Source organism: Agrilus planipennis, unplaced genomic scaffold (assembly GCF_000699045.2).
Source record: "Agrilus planipennis isolate EAB-ADULT unplaced genomic scaffold, Apla_2.0 scaffold22, whole genome shotgun sequence".
In the NCBI taxonomy this organism is placed as follows: Eukaryota; Metazoa; Arthropoda; class Insecta; order Coleoptera; family Buprestidae; genus Agrilus; species Agrilus planipennis.
In genome coordinates this window covers 41,890-64,641 of record NW_020438874.1, presented here as the reverse complement: position 1 = coordinate 64,641, position 22,752 = coordinate 41,890, and the positions used below count along the sequence as shown (strand labels likewise).

General features: G+C 33.6%; 2 protein-coding genes across 2 annotated transcripts in view; both read right to left on the bottom strand.

Annotated features, from left to right (window-relative positions):
• The window catches only part of LOC108732902 (serine/threonine-protein phosphatase 2A regulatory subunit B'' subunit beta), a 77,957-nt gene extending 64,738 nt beyond the window's left edge, over window positions 1–13,219 (bottom strand). Inside the window, exon 1 of the mRNA XM_025979904.1 lies at window positions 12,958–13,219. The gene's annotated coding sequence lies outside the window, so the exon portion shown is untranslated. The remainder of the gene's footprint in view (window positions 1–12,957) is intronic.
• An 824-nt stretch (window positions 13,220–14,043) lies between these two features.
• LOC108732922 lies at window positions 14,044–15,508 on the bottom strand. Its single transcript, XM_018463923.1, has one exon. It carries the CDS (start codon window positions 15,379–15,381, stop codon window positions 14,068–14,070), a length of 1,314 nt encoding a protein of 437 aa, XP_018319425.1. The 5' UTR covers window positions 15,382–15,508; the 3' UTR covers window positions 14,044–14,067.
• Window positions 15,509–22,752: the final 7,244 nt, after the last annotated feature.

The window sequence follows — 22,752 nt, the reverse complement described above, 5'->3', positions numbered from 1 at the left end:
CTAGCAAGGAGATCGGGCTGAAACTATAGCTACAAGCTATCCAAGGATGGTACTATAGAATGTCACCTCAAGGTAGGCCTAGTGGCGTCATCTCTTGGTTAGGCCGGAAACTTATCAATCCACCCTCGTAGTATCTAGGAGAGACGATAATAAATTCTTTTAAGTTAATGTGGTTTCGTTATGGTACTAGTTAAGGAATATACAAAAGGCCTATTTACCTTATTCATGTAGGTATATATATGCAGTAAAATTTGCATATACAAAGGTCTATTTGGATGTACGCGTAAGAACTAGTACAAAGATTAAATGACTTATTGGCCTAGATACTTTGCACAACTAGAGCCTTATTAGAAGTAATATGTGACACCCACGACATCTTAGTAGCTGCAATATCAGCATAATAACAAGTAGAGTCCTTACAATACCATCTGGCAGTGTTATAAAAAAAATATTATTGAAAGCTGTTACATTATTTAATTAAATATATAATTATATATGTACATACGTTTGAGGAATCTAAAAAATTAAAAACCCTCGTCCTCCCTAAATTCTAATCAAGTTTGGTGAGATTAGTTATTACCAGTTATGGCATTCAAATACTATTCTGTTATTAACCAAAATAACAATGAATAAAATTAGTTTTTTAAAGCAGCAGAAGAATATTTATCAAAAAAGAACAGGATAGTAACTGTAGTCATATGAAAGCATAATAAATAATCGTAAAGGAATTCCTTTAACATAAAATATAAATTATTTAGGAAATTATCATTCTTGTTATAATTTCAACCAAATATAAGAAAGCCTATAATAAATAAATGCTTCCTTAAATTATTTAAATAATTGTATTCCATACTTTCACCAAAATTACGCCAGTTTAGATAGCTAGAGGTGTACGAATGTTACATATCAGTCAATTTCATTTAATCATAAAAATACACATAAACATGCCACACACATACTGATAATGCACATTTACTATCTGCATACTCAAATGCAGTATGTAATGCTTATTTATATATGACAAGCACATACAGACAACGTAGTACATAGGAGTTTGCATAAATTGCTTTAAATGCACGTACGTATGTATACTGCGTGTACATAGCACGTTGACAAGCATTTATGTTCAAGTAATGTACTCTCTTTGTCTTTACACCCAATTATTCTGCACAGCTTAACATAATGCGAATAAAACTGCGAACATCTACAATATTTAATATACCTTCTCTTATTTTCATTGCAGTACTGTAGCAACACAAAAAATTAAACTCAAAATGTACTATCCTTTATCAACAACTATCAGCTTTTACTCCGTATTTTGATTTTGAGGAACACCAAATCCATAGAATTCACAGTTGTTGTTGGTCGTCGGACTAGAAGCTAATTTTCATATCTTTTATCCTTAAAATATTGAAATATGTAAACGATAGAAAGTTCGAAACGTGAAACCTTCTAGGAAAATTCTTAGGTAATTGCAAATAAATGCTTCAAGGTGTTACTGTCGGCTACGGCGAAAACTTTCTTTCTTCCTTCGACAGGATATAAATTTCCTTACAAATTATATCCAGTGTTTTAAAACGGCGCTCCTAGTTTCCTCGATCGTTATAACCGATAGATAGCCCGGCACGACATGAAACGAGTGTTTGCCAGCAAATTTCCATGTGTAAATCACAAGTCTTTTCACACACCTGTTACACGATTCTTTGCGGTAAATATGTACAATAAGTTAAACGTGGACGTTACACGCACTTCCTCTACTTCACACAGTGGTCGATACGTAGCAAGATTAAACGATAAGGTGTCGAACTTGATTTGAAGTACTTCCTCTCGCATAAGCACACATTAAAAAAATATACTTACCAGCAAAATCAGAAAAATTATTAACGAGTTCATGATCTGAATTTAGTATCACAAAACAAGAAGTAGTTAATTAATTGTTTCAATTGGTTAAAAACAAGTGCATCGCTGGACCTGATGGTATTAGTTCATATTTTAATAAAAAATCTTATGGGCAATTAGTCACTGGGTTGCACATACTGCTTAACTCAATTGTGAGCGATGGAATCATTATTGAAATATGAAAATGACGAAAGCAAATTATTATAAACTCATTTTTCAAAATCCTTGAGATGGTGCTGTTTACCAAAATCATTCCAGATAAATATGGTAGATTTCCAGGCAATCAACAATCAACACTTATTGATCTTCAATGAATACATACATAGCTAAGCCTTCAGTGAAAATTGTGATACTTTTGATGCTTTAAAGGCTTTTGACAATGTTAATCGTAAATTATTCGTTAGTTAATAAGCTGTAAGAATATGGTATTTTAGGGAATTTATTGTCATTGCTCAGCAGTTATGCTGGAATCCAAACTGTTAAACATGGAAGCAACTATTCAAATCCATTTGAAGCTCTATCTGGCATTCCTCGAGGATCAAATTTAGCACCTGTATGACCTAAAGTTACCTAAAAAGTGTGTGATCTGATGTCCTGTTAACAAGTCGCTGATTTTGTTGTTTTTCTTAAAATAAATAACAATTTTTTAATTCATTCATTTTATCGTACATTATTAAATTGAGCTTTTTCAACTTTTTATTCCTTTGTCGTATGACTGGCGACCTGAAAACTGACACTAACGTAATTAATAAAGGAGGTTCCTTTAATAGCTCCTTTTAAACCGAAATAAGAACGAACTTAAGTAAATTAGGAGTTATGTATCCACCGAACCATTGATGAAGATGGCATTTATTTATTTTCTTAACACGACCTTTGCCTTAAAACTGTCTCCCATTAGGATTACGTATGTTAATACCATTAAGTATAAATTCAATTCTGTTTTAAACTACTACTACAAGTGTAAATGTCAACATTTTTTAGAAGAATGAAATAAGTGTTAAGCACGCGTGGGATTTTTCATCCGACTGCGCCGAGACAACGTTGTCTCCTTTTACTTTTTTTTTTCTTTCTTCCATTTGTTTAACGTTGTCGTTATTTAAACAGAGGAAGTGTCGTAATTTTTCAACGGAATGTGCGGGCGAGTGGCGATTCCTTATTCGTCTTTTTGCGCCTACATTTTTGAAACAGCTTTTTGTAGGCACACATTTACTTCTCTGTAGGTTAACGATGCTGATGATGATGTGATGTAACTCAATACAACAATGAAAATGTGTGAGTGTGCACGTGTACGAGTGAATAGTAATGAATTGCATTATTCGGAAATAAATTCGTAAGCAATTTGAAGCTTATTTACTAAACGTGTTCATTTTTTTCTATGCGCTATTGACAACTAAACAATTGCAATGCAAACCTGAATGAGTCTGCAGTTCAATTCGATCAAAAACAATGATAGAATTAAGTACACAAAAGAAAAAGCAACAGAATGCAACAACGAGTCGTGAATATGTTACACAAATGGACACAGAGAGAAAATTAGTAAATACTTGAACACCATACTTCATACTATTGAAAAATTGAAATCGGATGTAAATTTTCCATTAGAAGCGTTCGAAATGTGGTGTTACCGGCGAGTGATGACGATACCGTGGATAGAGAAGGTTAGAATTGAAGAGACATTAGAAAGAGTAGGAGAATAGACAACTTTACCGATGTGAATAAAAAATAGGCGAGATAGGTTGGTAGGACACCTTCTCAGGCATGAAAATCTAGTCAGAGACTTGTTAGAAGCAGAAGCAGGAGTTAAGAGGAATAGAGGTGGGTCTAGATTAGATTACTGTTCGCAAATAGTGAAGGATCTAGGATGTTCTAGTTTTAGGGAAATACGAAAATTAGCTCAGGATAGGAATGAGTGGAGGTGCGTATCCAACCAGTCTTAGGACTGACGACCTTATGATGATGATGTAAGATTAATATAACTCAAACTGAATTTCTTTGACTTGATGGATTAATACAATGTGGCATTGTCCACACCAAACAAATAATATGGTTGAAAAATTGAATGCTTTCGACCTTTAGTCGATAAAACTTTACACGTGTTTCGCCATACATTGGCTGCCTCAGATAAAAGTTTAGATTTAATTGATAATCATGAAGTAATAATTACTACTATTTACAGCTATATAACAGTACGGAACCCTTAAGGCACGAGTCGTAGTTTTTAGAAATATGTGTCAGGAAACCGTTTTATAATGTTATCCTGTTTGCAGAATTTTATGTTTTTCGTGACTGACAACTTTATATGACAATAATAAGTTCAAACAGAAAACAGAGTTAAGAAGAACGATTGTTAGTTCGTAAATCGTCAACATTTTGTGCTCGTTAAAGTTGCTAAATGAGTTAAACGGTACAAGAAGAAAATCCAATTCGACTGGCACATCCTTTGCGTCGCCTACGCCCAAGGCGCTCATCGTCTGAGCGCTTTCTGCTCTTGTTTCTTCAGTTAAGTAGAATTAAATGTGATTAGATCACGTGTACAAGACACGGGTCAATCTGCGAAGCACCACACGCCATCTTACATATTTTATTCATTTAAATATGCAAAAAGATCCCAGCTATTCGACTTGCAGGTAATTAATATACATGAGACAGTGTCAAACGCAATATTTCGGACCGTATCTAATGAAGAGCAAACAAATGCCAATGTTTCAAGTTGATAATTGCTTAGATAAAATCAACAATATCTGGGGCAATTCTCCGAATAAGTCGTATCTAGTTATAGCAAGCAATATTTTCATGATACTGTTGCTCGGTGCGCTGACTATTCTTCCAGTTCATTTAGTAATTATTCCATAAAAATATCGATGAAAACCCATAGGTTCACAAATATCCAAAGGTAGATACTTAACAGGAAATGAGAGTGCTCACTTCAGATCATAAACATTGTCAATCCATCACAGCTTAGCTGTTCCAGAAGGAAAAATGGTGTCGCAAACGTAGGACGCATTGAAAATTCAACATATAATTCCAGAGATTATCCTGAATTAATAACGTGATAACAATCTGATACTAAACATTAGATAACAATATTGACTTAAATTTTAATTTTTTGCTTGTAACTGTTCATAAAAGGAGACTGGCTTTTGCCACAGTAAAAGTCCATGTCCAATGTCCTTTAAGAACTAAATGGAAGTAGTTGTTAAAATTCCTTTAGACAACCTACGTCGAGCAGGTGGATTATTCACTTAAAATACATGGGATTGTCTGGTGAAGCGAACATCACTATCGTGTTTTATCTGCAGCGTTGTTATTTTTTCCTGTAATACACTTACTTGAGCATATATTTAAGCAAACAAAGGAAGACATAATATTCCATAAAATGCATGAACATTTAACTTCATTTAGTTGTAATAATTTAGTCCGAGAATAATTATTACAAGAACAGTTTTAAGGAAGAATACTATCGGTGCTACTTCAATCCTTCACGAAAGATACAAAATGTAATAAAAACCATAAAAAAATTAACAGATAAAACCATTGATTAATTTTTATACATATAAAAACTTTTAAAGTTTGTAGTGTAGGTACCTCCTGAGAAAGCTGTAAATGTAATGGCGAAAGTATGACGTCTTTACAGTAAAAGTTTTCACTTTAACTAGAAATTTAGAACTTTATAGCTTTCCAAACAAAATTACTAAACCTATCTCTCATACAGAAAACAATGCTTCTGTAGCATGTATTACTTATACGACTATCTATTTGTTTGGCGTAATTTTTTTCGATTAACTTAACACTGAAAAGGAACATAATTAAATAAATAGAAACACGAACCAGAAGTTATGCTAAAAGTTCTTGCGAAGATTGTACGCATACTTAAGGAGCAGTTTAACAACCTCATGGTTGCGTTGAATCGTTTGTCAAGTCATTTAAAAAGCATAAAGTAAAACGTATAAACGAATCTAATTAGAAATAGTTATGTGTGACCCAGCTGACGTAATCAGTTATTTTCACAGAAACGGAACAAACATTGTCACGATTTCAATCTTCGAGAATTCTCAAGATGCTAATGTTTCTTATATAGCGAGAATGTAAATGGCCTTAAAAGGTTTTAGAAGTGTTACCAGGCTCATTACGTTAAATGAAATGGTATTCCGAATATGCTTTTAAAAAACAACACTAGACTGTTCTTTCAGCAGGTTGATATTGGAGGGTATATTCGTATATATGTATTTTTTTTTCAGTTACACTCACTTGCGCATATGGGTGGACACTATTCTTTTATACACTTTAATGTGGTGTTAGAGGCGAATGGATGGAAGTGGTTATAAATGAGACGTTAGAATGAGTAGGAGAACAGAGGGTGCTATAGAAATCAATAAGAAATAAGCGAGATGGGTTGCTAGGACTACTTTCTTAGGCATGAAGGGTTAGTAATGTAGACATTAGAAGTAGAAACAGGAGGTAAAAGGAATAGCGGTAGACGTAGATTAGATTACTGTTCACAAATAGTTAAGGATATGGGATGTTCTAGTTTTGGGGAAAAGAATGAAGGTGCGTGTCCAACCAGCTTTAGGACTGACGACCTTATGATGATGATTCTTTAATTGAAAACGTGGCGGCTAATCATTCTGACAATCTACAGATGAGCAAGGCGCTGTACGGGTGCGAAACATGGACGGTGGGTGCGCCGGTAAGGAAAAGGTTAGGAGGGTTCGAAATGTGGTGTTAAAGGCGAATTTTGTGTAAGAATAAAGAATACTTTCTCTCTTTTCACATCACTTTGTATTGCAGTTTTCATGATAAGAAAATTCATGTAATATCTGCCCCTTAAATTATTTTCCTTGGTATTTTGAAAGGGGTTCCTTAATTATAAATGTTATAATTTTTAGAGTTTCATCAAAATGTCTTTGTTATTTTTCTTTGATGCCGATCTTCTTAAATATAAACGGTGGCACTTATTGTGAGGAGAATTTTAATATCAATTTTAACTTTAAAAACTTCGAGCTGATAATGAACTTCTTATCAGCACGCAATGAGCGGCATGGTCTAAGCGAGGTTTGTCTATCTAATCCAAGTTTCTTTATGATTTCCTTGGATCACACCAAGACAAATTTTGGAGCAGTAATAATATTCTACAAGTAATCTTTCACTTCTCTCCTAAACCACCAAGAAAGAATAGATTTTTACGATTATCTACTACATGGAGGTTGAGGGAAGCTTTCGTTCAGCCCTCTCGCGCAGCCCTGAGGAACTGCTCGCTCGCCAGAATTTGTAGCTGGGAGGAAGGAAACCCAATTGTATTATTTTAAATCACCACATCATAAGCAGTTTGGGTAAATCACCTATCGGTAGGTGATAATGATGATATCACATTGTTTTATTTAAAGATTCTGCTAAGAATTTTCTATTCAATAGAAGCTTTCGATGCGGTTTCAGAAACCAGACTATCGCCTACTTCAGTCATCAACAGGCGCGGTTAAAAAAAAAATAACACTGAAGGATTAAATTATGGCACTTGTATAATAATCCAAACGGGCTTAACTAGTAGATAGTGTATAAAAGCAACTATTATGTTATGAAGTAGGTATTATACAAGAAGACTAGTTGTCTGCCGTCAGTCCGCCGATTCGGGTCAGGTTTCTCGTGGAACACGTTCTCAACGAGTCCTTGATTCGATCCTATAACGTAAACGGCTCATAAGAAACGCGCTTTGTAAACAACGCGTTGTTTAAGGGGTAATTAAACGAATTTCGGAACACACGTATGTGCATACGTAGCATTTTATAAACATTCAGTTTGCCGTCGTCGTTGTTGAAAGCAATAACCAACCACACGCTTCAAATATCTGGGGCACCTACATTTTCATTTTGCGTGACGGAGCTACCCATATGGTTGACGACGTTCTGGGCATAATAAAAGAGCCCTTTTATTAATACGACAACTCTTCCATAATTAATACAGTAATCCATTCATGTATCATGTTGCACATCCAATATCAACCATAACATCGGACTCGACAAAAAATCCTATAAACCTGGAATTATTATAGCCTCAAGTGGTCGAACTTGTCACTCTCCAACCCAACCACCACTCACTCATTCCCAGGATTTCTAAAAGGACGCTAAAGATGACCTTCCTTCTGCTTTGCGCTATACTATAGATCACAGGAACCACCCGATCCTTGTTTCCTTCAGCATTAATACATAAATGGTTGGAATTGAAAACCCAATGGATTTTCTTTGATTTGGAAGATTTAACGTTCACTACCTGTTCGACTCCTATTCATCAACTCGTTTCACTCAAAATTCAGTTTCTTTTAATGTCTGTTTTTTTTTTCAAATAATAGTTTCTTTCAGAATCAAAATCTTATGTTTCAATTTCGAGAAGGGTTTCTTTTATGCCTATGCTTAAAAATAGTATTGTGGATGGCACCTCAAGACTAAATGTGTACACAAATTGGTGAGAGTTGACTGCAAGAAGCCTGTCATAAAGTTATGTATTGTGATGTGCAGGTCCATCGAGGACTCAAAGCGTTTAATTTTATTGTCCCATAAATGTTTAAACTTTCACTCGGAAATGGGTCAGATGGTGAAATCTTAGACTGTTGTGTCTACCAGAGCCACCCCCATTTGTAATGACCAATGAAGCTTGTAATTCATAATATTTAGGAAGGGACTCCTACATTCCACTCCTTTTATTTACATATTCAAGTTAACTTAAGTTGTAGTTTTTCGTTTCCAAGACAGCTCACATAATGCAAAGAAAACTCACATAGTTCAAAGATAATTTTCCATCTTGTAAGATAGATAGTTTACATAGATAGTTTACAGAGAGTTTTACAAGTCTTCCAATTTAGATTAAGAAAGTTTCAAACAATCGGGTTCGATGTACATGGTCCATATTGTAAATTAAAGCATACGGCAGATGTAAGTACAATACAAAATTCAAAAGCAAATTAAACGTCTATGCGTTCTTATTCTCAATCACAAATACCAATGCTAATTAATTTTTGTTTTTCCGCTTTATTCTGCACTACTAATAGTTAGCAGCAGAATATTGCCCTTACAAGACTAACCCCCATCCGAACACTATCCCCGGAACGACTAAAATCCTTGAAATCCATTTATATTAGCCAACTATCAAATAGTCTTCTTAGTATTTTTGGCGTAAAGCAAATCTCAATGAACAAGAGAAGATCGACATAATTTTCTTTTAATGGATCAGTTTGTCATTCCGATCAGTAAATTTGAAACAGTCAAGCACTTGGTCGAAGATTGTCAGAAGTTTCAACTTAAGAGAAGTTTATCTATATCTACACTTGCTTGTTTGTCAAATTTTCTTTACGTGCTTAAATTGCTAACCCCTTATTAAACCACCTACTTCACGTAGTATTTTAATGCTTCTGTTTACTATTAACATTATAAAATATTCCTTAATATCTCGTTCAAAGTTCAGTGTCACAATGTGATCTGTCTCCTGCCTCCAAATATTCCTCCATCATTACCATTCTGTAGTGGCATTGACGTTTATCGCTCCTATACATATAATCCTCCATAATCTTAATCTCAAATGCAATTTGGACCAATTCTTATTATACGTATACTATTGTCGTCAAAGCGGACGGCTATTCGTTTCCGGTGTTTAATAATATACCCGTTTCCCATGAATAAAAACTTAATAGTTGAGAAAGCTCAACCTTTAAAATCACTGCGCTTTCCTTTGTTCCTTTAATCTAGTTCTTTGCTTCCACCAATCGCAATGTACATACATTTTATCGGCAACAAAAGTATGATTGAGAACATTTATGGCATTTACACACACGCACTAATTTTTGGTCAGGATACTTAACTTTTTCTACTTCCCCATTAAGGAATTTCTCGGTCATCAATTCTGATATCTTCCACTTGAAAACGTTCAAGTTTTGTAATAGTATACTTTTTGGTGTCAAGGTTCTCACTCTCAATATTTATCGAAGATACTTAAGTAAACAAATGCAATATGTATTTTATTTATTATTCTTAACGGAATAAATATCACTTCTTTTATTATACATAATAATTGCTGCATTGGATGTGATACTCTGGCATAAATATGACAAGAAATTCAATAAAACTTCATGAAATTTATGAAACATTATTATTATTTTATTTAATCAAAATAATACATATTTAAGTATAAAGTTGTAAAATTTGATAGATATGCAATACATGTTTATTTTTCAATCCAAGGCTTTATACAATTTAGATGATTAAAGGTAAAGAACTTTGATGAAATAAAATAGTGAAGGACTTCTCTGGGTTTAGTGGAACTAGTTTCATGTTGAAATACTTTAGTACCTAAGGGAATGATCTTTAAAAGGACCGGAGACCGGTAAAATATAAAGAAAATTACTAAAAGGATTTTAAAGGATAAATAGTTTCAAATAGCTGGACGGTTAAATAGGTACATTACAGATTGCGAGATTATTCACCGAAAGAAGGACTTCAAAACGTTAGTTACAAAAACCACTTTTTATATTATAAGCGAGCTCCTAGTCGCCACGAATTATTTACAGATTCATTTACTTTTGCCCTTAGTTTTGTAACTTTATGTTAGTCTTCTGTAATCAATTTTGGTATCTTATATTATGTCTTCATTGGCACCACTGAAACATAAACTATTTCAAAAAAGGCTTCAGATAATCATAGCTACGAATTAAATTACAGAATAGCGATGATAGATTATCACTTCCGAGATAAGAATTTCAAAAAAAAATATTGCTTTTTTAATTAGTGCATGCAATTAAAATCATTTCAGTTTAATTTTAATCAAGAACAAAAGTTGTGGCAGTAGTTCTAATCTTTCCTGCATTTTTTTGTGTACCAACAAAATTGTGAAGGAAATCCTAATTCTAAAACAATTCATGTACACCATACGTAGACCAACACGAGTACATTACGTTACTTCTATTTGTATTCATCAAAGGACAGGAAATAAAAGTTGTTTTTCTTTTATTAAAGTTTCATTTAGTTTTGTTGTTTACAGTCACCAACGAATATCCGATGCCCAAGAACATTCTTTCGTATTTTCTAGAAAGTATTGAAATGCTAAATCCATTTACAACTGATTATGTATACACTCGAAACATTGACACAGCAAGTGAAGCTAACTATCCTTAAGGCATATCTTCGCTTTTGTGGAAGTATTTGAAAAGGAAATTAGACAGAATAACAAGAAATCGTCGGTAAAAATGAATTTCTATAATTCTTAAGCGATGAATGTCTTAAGTAATTAGACTTCTTTTGTGCTTAGTTTCCATTATATCGAAGAAAAAGGATAATTTATCCTTCCCTTATTAGTAAGATCACAAAGTTCTTGCTCATAATTTCCACATCGAGCAGCTTTTGGATTTCCTTAAAGAGCTAAGAATAGGTAGTTTATGATAATACTTCAGGATTTTAAAGGTGTATGTTTGGAGCGCGGTGCTGTATGAAGAAAAAGTTAGAAGCTTTTGAAATGATGAGGATATCGTGAATAGAGAAGGTTAGAAATGAAGAGTCATTAGAAAGAATAGGAGATCGCAGCACTGCATGGAAGGCAATACGGAATAGGCAAGATAGGTTGGTAGGACACTTTCTCAGGCATGAAGGTCTAGTCAGAGACATATTAGAGGCAGAAACAGGAGTTAGTTAGATTACTGTTCGCAAATAGTTAAAGATGTGGGATATTCTAATTTTAGGAGAATGCCAAGATTAGTTCAGGATAGGAAGGAGTAGAGGTGCGTGTCCAATCAGTCTTAGGACTGACGACCTTATGATGATGATGACTTCAGGATTTATCACTATTTCGGTTGGTTTGATTTGTTAAGCATAATAGATTAGTAAAATGTACTTTCACATTAGTCTAAACATGGGCAGGGTAAAAATAAAAAATATGTCGACTTAATGCATAATGCACTGCATCAACTTACAATCAAAGATAAAGGACAATTTTTGTCTCGTTATTAATGTCATTGTTATTACGATAATCTAATGTTAAGTAATCTAAATGTCAGACCTAACGCTATGATATGTGACTTGCAGGAAGTGTAATAAGGCATGTGGATTCCTATGCAAGAATTGTAGTTAGTCAAATGGTGACGGCTAGAAATACAGTAGCGTTGCATGGCATTCCTTTTGTTGTCTAAACATACACGTCCAACAAACGATTCGTACATTGCCCTTTAGCACAAATTTTTTGGCAGCATAAATGGCATTGAATGATACGTAAATAAACCCCGACTCTCACAAAACGCTGGCCCGTTTCGAACGACGAATACAAGGAATCCTGATACCGATGCAGAGCACGAGACGATGAGTACTCCGCTTGTTCTTTCAGTGCTTAATTAGCTGTTGCAATTAACCAACTTGAAACGATCAAAGGAAGGAGTTGAATCTAACTGGGAAGTGGGTCGAAATATTCTATTTTAATTCTGCAATGGTCTATATGGCCGATCTTCCCACCGGTGCCCAAATATGGGAGCGCCAAAGTTAGGCAATTAAACAACCTACGACAATCAACAGCATTACGAAAAAAAAACCTGTTGGAACTGGAATGCCCATACACATTGCATATATGTATTACTAGCTGATGCAGATTTGTTATGCAAATTGAATTTTTTATAGGCGCATATCCGACGTCCCTAAAGCTGCGTGCAAACAACACGTGCACTTTAAAGGATGCAACTGATGGAAATTGTTCGTATCTCCGCATGACGGTATCATCATTAAAAATGAGCGCTCTTGCAACGCGCTCAAAAACAAAAACGACGAAAAACTTTGATGAAAGCAGAGGAGCAAGCAGTCGCGTCCAAAATACTACAACAAAATGACATTTATTTATAGAACTGAAAGCCGACAATCCACACTCACTTGCTACATTACCGTTCCGTATAATCGTAAGCCTCGTCCATCTTCTACAGAACACATACGAGAACTTTTCGAAAGAATTACAAAAATTAAGAAATTTCAGAAGGCGTTTAATTCATAGCGTCTTTATAGAACTAACTCTAAATATACTTCAGAGCAAACCGAACAAACTCACCTCGACGCAGTGTGCTAATCCAAGAACAATTTTTGCTGCACTCTTTAACACACTCTATTTTAAATAGGAACTACGGTTGCGATCATGCAGAAGCACTTAATTTTATTGGTCCGAATAGAGACCGTTTATTAAATTGCGCATTTTTGGCGGACGGATTGTTTAAATAAACACACTATAAATTCAAAGGTTTTGACAGACCGTTTCACCGCGAACGTGCTCACTCGATGCGAGAAGCGAACGAAATGTAAAGCTCGAACGCTTGTTGGTACCTCAGTTACGATTATGCTGCCATCTCGAATCGAGCTTAATGGAAAACTAGTGGATCTGTGTCCTTTCGCCATCTGAACAACGGAAAATATAACATCAAGGACTAAAAAAATGAAATCTTCCTTAACGCAATCGCGCCATTTTTAAACTTTTTATGACGTAGAATTGGATTGGAAAATGTGGGAAAATGTCGGAAAATGTGAATCGATTCATATTTATTTTGAGACCCAGAAACACAATCAAATAATAATATTTAGAATGTCGCGATTACAATAATATAGAATCCTCTGTAATAAAATCAATAAAAGCTTAGCAGAATTGCAAAATTTCTTTGAAACAAGCAGGACCTTTTCCTTCAAAATTCTTGGAGGATTCAAGGATCAAGGATCTTCGAAGAATCAATATAATCCAACATGTTTCCACTTCATGTTAATGCATATTAAAAAAAAAAAAAATGCAAAAAGGACACGTTTCAATTATTGGAAAACAACAATCCCCTTGACTGATTCATTTTATTACAATCAACACAAGTTGTCCTATCAAAATTTCAACAAAATTATCTGTGAAAAGTTGTTGGAAAATAATTGTTCAAATCCTGAGTTATAGCCCATATAGAAAACATTTTGAGCTTTTCTCGAATTTTCCAATTTCCAGGACAACTTTTCCTAACTCAGATTATTACGAAAATTTTTAGAAACAATTAACCGAATTGGTCCATGTTACCAACAAACATCATTTAGTTTTTATTTGTATAAACTATTTTGATTTCATATCACATTTAATGGTTTTTGGATTTTTTGTCTTAGTGTTGAATAATATTAGTAAAAAAAGAAAATTTGCACATTATGTATAAATATAATTCTTTATACAATATTTGGTCAGACTGTCATTCAAAACATCTTTATATTTTGCGGTTTTATCCGAGTTTTTGAGTTTAAGTATCAGATCGCCAAAAAAATCGTGACAGGGATGCTTGGCCGTCATATACACCCCCTCACTGTCAACGGTTGCCACATCCTTTCCTGTAGTTTCAAAGCTGTATTTTCCAAACCTGATAAATTTTCCTATGAGCGGTTCATCGTCGGCTTTCTTCTCAACCGAGATCATGGTGATTTTGGATAGATTCCTGTAGATAATTGCGATTTCGCGAAAGAAATTTGACAATGGTTTGATTGTCAAGTTTAATAACGGTTGTTTGGTATCAAGATTATCTGCGATATCGGGTAACTTGCCAGTATTATGTAACTGCTCATATTTGCACTTGTGTGACGTATCACCTTCGGTTAATAAGCTAAAGCTAATACCTCCCCTTTGCCATAATCTGACTGTTCTTGCAGCAAACATCGCTGTTGGTAAATTTAACTTTTTCCATGTTTTTTCCAACGGAGTAGAATTAAATAATTCGCCAAAATAATTCCTTTTTACCCTTATATTTGGAAAGGCATCTAGAAGCTGGTTGATTGTTTCGATTTTGGGCTTTCTCACTCTATTATTACTAGTAAACGACCGAGGAAAACTAATATTACGAGGAAAATTCTCAACCGATCTTTGTTGTTGATTTGTACGGTACCAACTGCGTCCTACACCGGTGATTTTTTGAGAATAATGTTTCGAACTCTTCTTAACATTTTTAAAAAATATTCCAGTACTACACTGAAATGTTATTGGATCATTTTTTAGTTTATTATCCCATAAAGCGGAAGAATTTTTGTTGTCGGCCTGTTCTAAATCTTTGTCCGTATTTATAATAAATAATTCTATCGTCTTTCCAGGAAAATTAATTGCAATTTCCTCTATTTCTTGTAACTGTTGCGGACACAGCGTGACATTATTTTGAATAACGTGAATATATAATGTGCTTGTGTTTTGTGTAATTTTGTCCTTGTTACACTTCGGCTTGAAAGGATTCATTTTAGGCTGGGACATAAAAGCTGCAAACATTAATAAACCAACGCAGAGAAGAATTATACTCGAAAATTTAACCATATAGCAAAGCAAACTTCGAGAACGCGTAATAACCATCGTTGAATAGCTGTATTGAGATGTTTTTAAGAATATTGCTTCGGCAAGACGTGACGGTTTCGGGTTTTTCATATCTTCTCCATTAGGATTCAACAGGAGGGGTGAGTTTTCACTTCGGTGATGCGGATGGGTCATTTCTATTTAAAGCAATGTAGCGGTCGCAAAATACTTGAGGGATATTATAAAAAAGGTATTGTAAAATAGTTTTCGTTTATTTATTTACATCAACAAAATATTTTCTGTCATTTTTAGACAATGACAACTTTAGTTTTAGCATACGAAGTATATACGTGTTTATTCATATCAAACATGAGTATTTAAAAAAGTGTCAGTGCTCGCAGTGTGATAGTAAATTTTATTTTTTTATGGTTATTAATATCTATTAGACTTTATAACGTATAACCGTTGCAGTTTTAAAGTTATCATATTATGGTGAAGGCGCCGGGAAAGACAAATTTAAGGTTTAGGGAAAGTAAGGAAAATGAAATTAAAAAAGAAAGAGTAAATTTTTTCATGTAATAATTAATAATTTTTATACCGATTTAACTCACCTTGAAATGATAATTAATATTAGGTTTGTATTAAAATTATTTAATGAGTAATAAGAATTTTATTAACAAATAAGTTTCACAATTGTAGACGAACTAAAGTGAAATTTAAAAGACGTTCAAAAAGTCCAAAAAAGTTTGATATTTTTTAATAAAGTAAAAAAAAAATGATCCGTATGGTTCCACTATCATAATCGATTACAGCATTATAATTGATCGATTGAATTTCCTCTAATTTTCCGTCTAATCTAAATTGATGACGAATTTTCAGTATTTTTCCGAACTGTTGATCCTTTTAAAACCCAAAGAACTGCAATAGGTACTTCGATAAATTCCTACTATTAAATTATTTAAATATTGTGCTTTTCCACGTTTTGCCCATTTCCCGGTTTGACATTTTACTAGCCTCCTCAACTTTGTAAGTTTATTTTGGAAAACAAACGTACATTCTTGCAAGAATGATGTCAGTGCATAATGCTGTTAAGAATGGACATACTATGATGAGGAAGAAACGAAACGAATACCAAGAATATATTTAAACTGACATTGAACAGTTGCGTGGTACATGCATAGGAAGTAAGCTGGCTTGACATTTGCAAGTATTTACTGTACAATACTTGCAAGGTTCATCAACCTTTTCACCAAGTGCCTCTTCAACAATAAAATCACAGTTTTCATTAGGCAAATGTGCGTATAAACAAATAATCAATGCAGGTATGTGCTATGTCTCAAGATAGGTATGGTAGAAAGGAATTAAGAAAAGAAAAAATATGACAGTCATCAAGGGATGCAAAAGTATACTTTACTTAGACCTAATATAAATATAGGAGACGAAAGACGAAAGAAAAAAACGTCGATTTTAAATATTTTTGGGAGTTAGATAATGTAGTATGAAAAAAACGCTAGAAATATAACAAAAATTGCTCAGAGTTTTGCTGCTTTTAACAAAATGAAATCACTTTTGAACTTGCGGCCGGTTAATTTAAAATTTTGGCAGATTATTAAAAAGGTACATGTTTGTACTACAGCTCTGTATGGGTGCAAAACGCAAGTGATAAGCGCTACAGAAAATATATACTGTGTCCAGTCTTTGGGCTGCAAACATTGTGATGGTGATGATGAAGATGAACCTCAGGTAAGGCAAAATAATCACGTTTAAATATTTCTGTGGAAATTTAGTTCAGATTTATATATCTCCTTTTGATATCCTTGAATTATTTTTCTTTTCCTCGCCTTTTGTTAATTGGTCGTTATTAAGAGCAACGGTGGGTAGGTATGCAAATTAAGAAAAGATCGATAAAAAGACGTAATTCTCAATTTTTAACGGTAATCATTCCTGGCATCTTCAACACGTACCTGTGTACATGAGACAGGCAGTTCAACTTCTTAAAAAAAAAAGGTATTCCGTGTAAGGATAATGTACAGTGCATCGGACATTCTTAGCTTTATACAATAAGACAAGGGCCGTTTCTCACACTGATCCACATAAGCCGGCACCTTTTGTTTTTGAGACCCATGACACGCCTGCTTGTTCAGTATCCAACACCTTAATCTAAACGTTATCTGACGGACACCATCAGCGCAAAGAAAAATTAATCATACACTATAATTTATACGACACAGGGCCGAACTTGAAAGTTTAAACAGACAAAAAATTATTATAAATGCCCTTTTTTATACTTAATACCCAGTAGCAGAAACGATAAATTGAAATGATAGGTACTTATCTAACAAACTTGCCTAATTTACAATGAAGTTGATTTATATCAATTTAAGTTAGATAATTCTCGGTTTGTTAACACTCTGTATAATATTGCGATACTCTCAGTACGATTCTCGTATTAGAAAAAGTACGAAAAAATTAAGTATTGTAAGTATCAAAAAAACAGAGAGATCGGCAATACCTGCAGGATGTAATCATAATTGAAAATACAATTCGATTTATTAAAAGTACTAACAAATACGCTAATTTGTTACATTTATAGTTATCTGGGATTTCTAAGTCTTTAATTAGTGGTGCAGCAGTAACTTGTAAATCATTTGTAATCATCTTCAAGTTTTTGTTTTCAATAGACAACTTTCGCTAGGTATTTTAAAGTTTTCAAGTAAATTATGTTGTTTAGATCTTTTACTATTCATATATAAAATTTTTGAATCTTCATTCATTGTGTAGTTGTTAAAATGCAATGATACGAGACATTCGTACTGTATAAATGTTCTTTAAGGCTAGTTTTTATGATTCTGCTGCATTGCCCAACATAAAAGTCATCACAATTTTTACATTTAATCACACAAACACCTTTATGGAGGGGTTATTTTTAAAATCTGGATTAGAACGTAAAATGTATTACCTAATACATTTGGGTATACTGTAGATATTTAAGTATTCCTAAAATATTTTACCCTTAGTGACAATTTAAGTGGTTTAGCCTTATTCTGAATAAAAACCGAATAACTTTTAAACATTTAATAGTGAAAACAAAAAATTTATTGACCACTTTGTCATATTAGATGCATATTTCCGATTATACACGGTCAATAAATTCGACGGTTTGGAGTCCTTCGGCACGACTTTTGAGCTATGATCCTGCCCTGTTTTTTTTTTCTACGAAACATCTACGTCCATCGTTCAGAAAAACAAGGGTTAATTGGATGGAACTATATTGTACAAAAAAAGTGATATACGATGTATACCTCACAACCAACGATAAGGCCTACTGATATGATTTTTATAACGAAAACACATTATTTACTCAAGTGTGTGTAGACTGGTTTCGTTATGTAATATATTTAAACTGAAATTTTCTGTCAGACATGCGAGTTTGTCATGACTTTAAAAAAAAAAAAATAGTGTCAATAGTTATGAAAACTCATGAAAAGATGACATTAAAAAAAGTTTTTAGGTATACGAACAAAAAGTTTATTGGTGAAACGGACGATAATTGCAATTTATGATTCGAATCTGGATCTGGATACATTAATATTCAGTAGTTAAAGGTTTTTAGACTCTGTTGTAAAAGTTTTATTTCAATATTGAACCTAATGTTACATAAATATGACTAATGTTAGTATTTTCTAGTATCATACAAGCATGTCATCGTATGGGTACATAGGTACATTAAAATTCAGTACCTACGTGGTGACGTGTAATGTTAGGAATAGAATGTGTATGAATATCAATTTATCCATACAGTTCCTTGAAAGACCAAATCCCTTAATCGTTTCTTTAGTTAGAATTCAAATTGGTCGCTCTTATTGTTATTTACAAGTCATTGTTATTGTATCATGTATCGTATAGTTCTTCCTCGAAACTGCTCCTTAAAATTCATAAGCGCATTACAGTATTGTACATTAATGTATGCGTTGTAATTTTGCCGGTCTCTGTAATTGATATCTCAAAGGAGTTATTACTTTAAGCAGTCGATAATCTGAAACCTTTAATTTATGTTAATCGTTCCTGCATTAATGTGTTCCACCTACTCAGTTTTTTTGAACTTCGTTCTGGGCGAATGCCTGAGCTTTTGGCTACTGAACCAACTTGTTACCAATTAAGAAGAGGTAGTCATTACTGCTTTTAGTACAATTTATTTGTTACTGGTCAAAACTACTAATATGCACAAGGTTGTTTTTCTAGAAATCCTAATTTTCATATGAATTATAAATTACAGTAATTATTTACACGAAACATAAAAATTGTTGCGTTGTTTCCGTTTCTCGAACGAGAAACATAAGTATATGCAATAAAAGATATTTTTTAATCATCCGATGTTTTCGTCTTATTTAGGATTTTTAAAACTGCTCACAGAAACTTCAAACCATTCAAATATCAGAAAATGACCAACGGTTTATTTGACTTCAGAAGTACTAAATTTAATAAAATGCACCCAGAGCTTTCGTGCTTTGAGATTGAAAATGTGCTTCCAGTCCTTTCAGGGCTTAGAAGCGCTGTAATTTTATTGGGGGGAAAAAAAAACTTTTGGGTGTTTCATTCCCACCAGCCAGTAATGTTGGTGGGCGGGCAGTCCCTCCGGACTACGCTGAAAGGTAGGGCGGAAGGCCCTCTTCAACCCTGTTTTCAGGAATCGTGGGTGGTGGTTCGGGTGAGAAAGTTGAGACGGACGAAATGAAGACAGAAGAGAATGAAAGATTATCTGTGGAATATTACTGCCCCAGCATTTTCCTAAGTGATCCAAGGAAACCACAAAAAAGCTTGGACCAAGCCAGACGGACCCGGATTCGAACCGAAATCCTCCCGAATGCTAAGCAATGGTCTAATTTAATTCAAAGGGTTTTCAAGGCACTTAGGCATTTAAATCTAATTGGTTTCGAAATAGGTAATTCCTAATACGAACTTCTTGGATTTTAAAATGGAATTGGTACTTCAAAAGCTAGAGCACTTCAATGAGGGCTTTGGGCTTAAGAGATTGGAGTCCTTAACCAAATACCAACTTTAAATTAAATAGTTTAAATTCAGTTATATATAAATTATTAAATGATTTTTTTAAAGCTTTGTATATTTCAGACTAAAATGCATCTTAAATATTCTGCTTAGCTACGTATGGATATGTATGTAACAGTAATTTAAGACGTTGACATGCAAAAGAGAAGAACTTAAATATGGTGGCATCTCAACAAGAATAAAAACATTATTTGATGAAGACAAACGCGATAATAATTTCCTTGTCAGAAGGCCATTTAACACTGGACAGACTACAAGCTATGAGACCGTTTTAGACTAAATATTCACTTTGCATAAGTCAGTATTTTTAACTGCAACTTCATCTCTAACGAGATATGTGAAGTACAAAATGCACTTACTTTCATAGTACAGATTACAATAATTTTATATTGACTTAAATGAATCTTCAATTAAACAGTACCTACCTATACACAGATAATAATAATGAAGAAACTATTTATGTAGGTATTTGTTAAATTAGATTATTAGTGCATTTAAACTAATAAAAAGTTTCTTGAGCGACGATGAGAGGATTCAAGTCAGGTATTTTAATTCTACAAATGCAGCTGTTTCTGGAAGATAAAAAATAGCCTACTATCACAAGTGACAGGCACCCAGATGTGTTAAATAGACCTGATTAACACTAATGCTCGATAAGCTCCAGGAAACAGACGCTTTCGAAGTAAAAATAACACCTCCATGATGACATTCACGTGTCTACGATGCATTGTGTGTTTATTTTTATGCTTGCGATGCATGGATTCGTTATAATAGGTCGAATTTTCAAGCGATTAAAATCCGCACTGGCTATTAATTATTATTATACATACGTCAAGGTCGAGAGAGATGAAAAACGTCGCTATTACCTCAAATTACAGTTTTTAAAGCATCCGTTTAGATTGTTTAGTTTGTTATGTATAGATCTCGGATTAATAGGTACATATATGCCTTTAGGCTAAAAGTAAATCTTGTTTGGCACTTTGCGCATACCGTAGAATTAATAACATTAATGGCGTAAGTTATTCAGTAAGTGCCTACTAGTTGTACCCATTCAAGTTAAACACGTTCCTTAAGTTTTGATTAATTTGAACACAAGGGTAACAGTGATGGGATAATGTACTTTTCTAGGGTTTGACTGCGTCAAAAGTTTTCAAAGTGCTAACAGTGGATAACTGCTTAACATAATGTTGATATCTAGTTAGTAATTAACTGATTCATATTCATAAAACTTTGATTAAGAAATGGGGACATGAATATATCCAAATGGTGAATAATATGGCATTGAATCTGAATAAAATAAGTAAATTTGTAACTACTTAAGAAACTATAAAGTGGTGGACTAGGCAGAAGTTGATTTAAGCTTTCACGGCTGTCACCTGAACAAACTTGATTTTCAGGTTCTAATCGTGTGTTTTTGATGAAATTCCCTTGATAGATCATAGTAACGTTAAAAGTGTTTGACGTTTCGTCGCCCGTCACAGATATCTTCACGAACTTTAGGTGTCGATGCAGGATCTCCAACGCTGTTGCTGAACTGACTCGGAAGCAACCAACGATAGCAATAACGTTGGAGATCGTGTAACGACAACGCGAAATTGCTGAGCATGTTCTTTGAGATAGGCGACGAAACGCTTTTAACGGTATCTTGACCCGTTATGGGGATTTCGCCAATAAGGCAAGGTTAGAATCTGGAAATCCATATTCCAGTGGGATTCGTATTAAGTTTTAAATTAAATTTGTGGAAATTATTGAGAAAGTTATATAAAACATTATTTAAATATCTTTATCAATAGGGAAGGTTAGGTTAGGTTATCGGGTTTTGTTCAAGTGACCACCCTCTTTCGATCCCCCACCTCCACCCGCTTGAAAATATTTTTTCTATTGAATTTTATTTGAATAATAGTGTATGTAAATTGTCAAAATAATCAACTTTCAACTCCCATAACTTTTTATGGGGGTGAGATCGTCACGAACTTTTTATGGTACAGTGGTGGGGGAGACTTCCTCTTTCGATCCCACCCAACCATCATCTAGACATTTACCGTAGATTTAATAAACAATAAATGAAAACAAAATATATTTTCCACAAATGGATGACTTTTAATTAGACTTTTCTATTCGTTTTCTAAGTCTTCCGCAATTTTTCATTTAAAAACATTAAATTTAAAAAAATTGCTACTTATTCTATGTAAATAGCTCTCACGATGGATCGGTACTCATTGAAAGTAAAACTTTAAATCAAATTGACTTTTAAATGCCTATTTAAAATTGAACATGTTAAATGATAACAAGAACTGAAAATAAATTGGTGGGATATTCGGAAATCCTGAAACTACATAAATTTGCATACGCATGTCTAGCTATCACCTACCTACCTATCAAGTAGATAGACATGTATGTATATGTAGTTTCATTTAACATAATAAGTATAATATTAAAATCAACTAAATCTCATTGTAAACATGGGAAACGACTTATCTGCATATTCAAACAGAAATA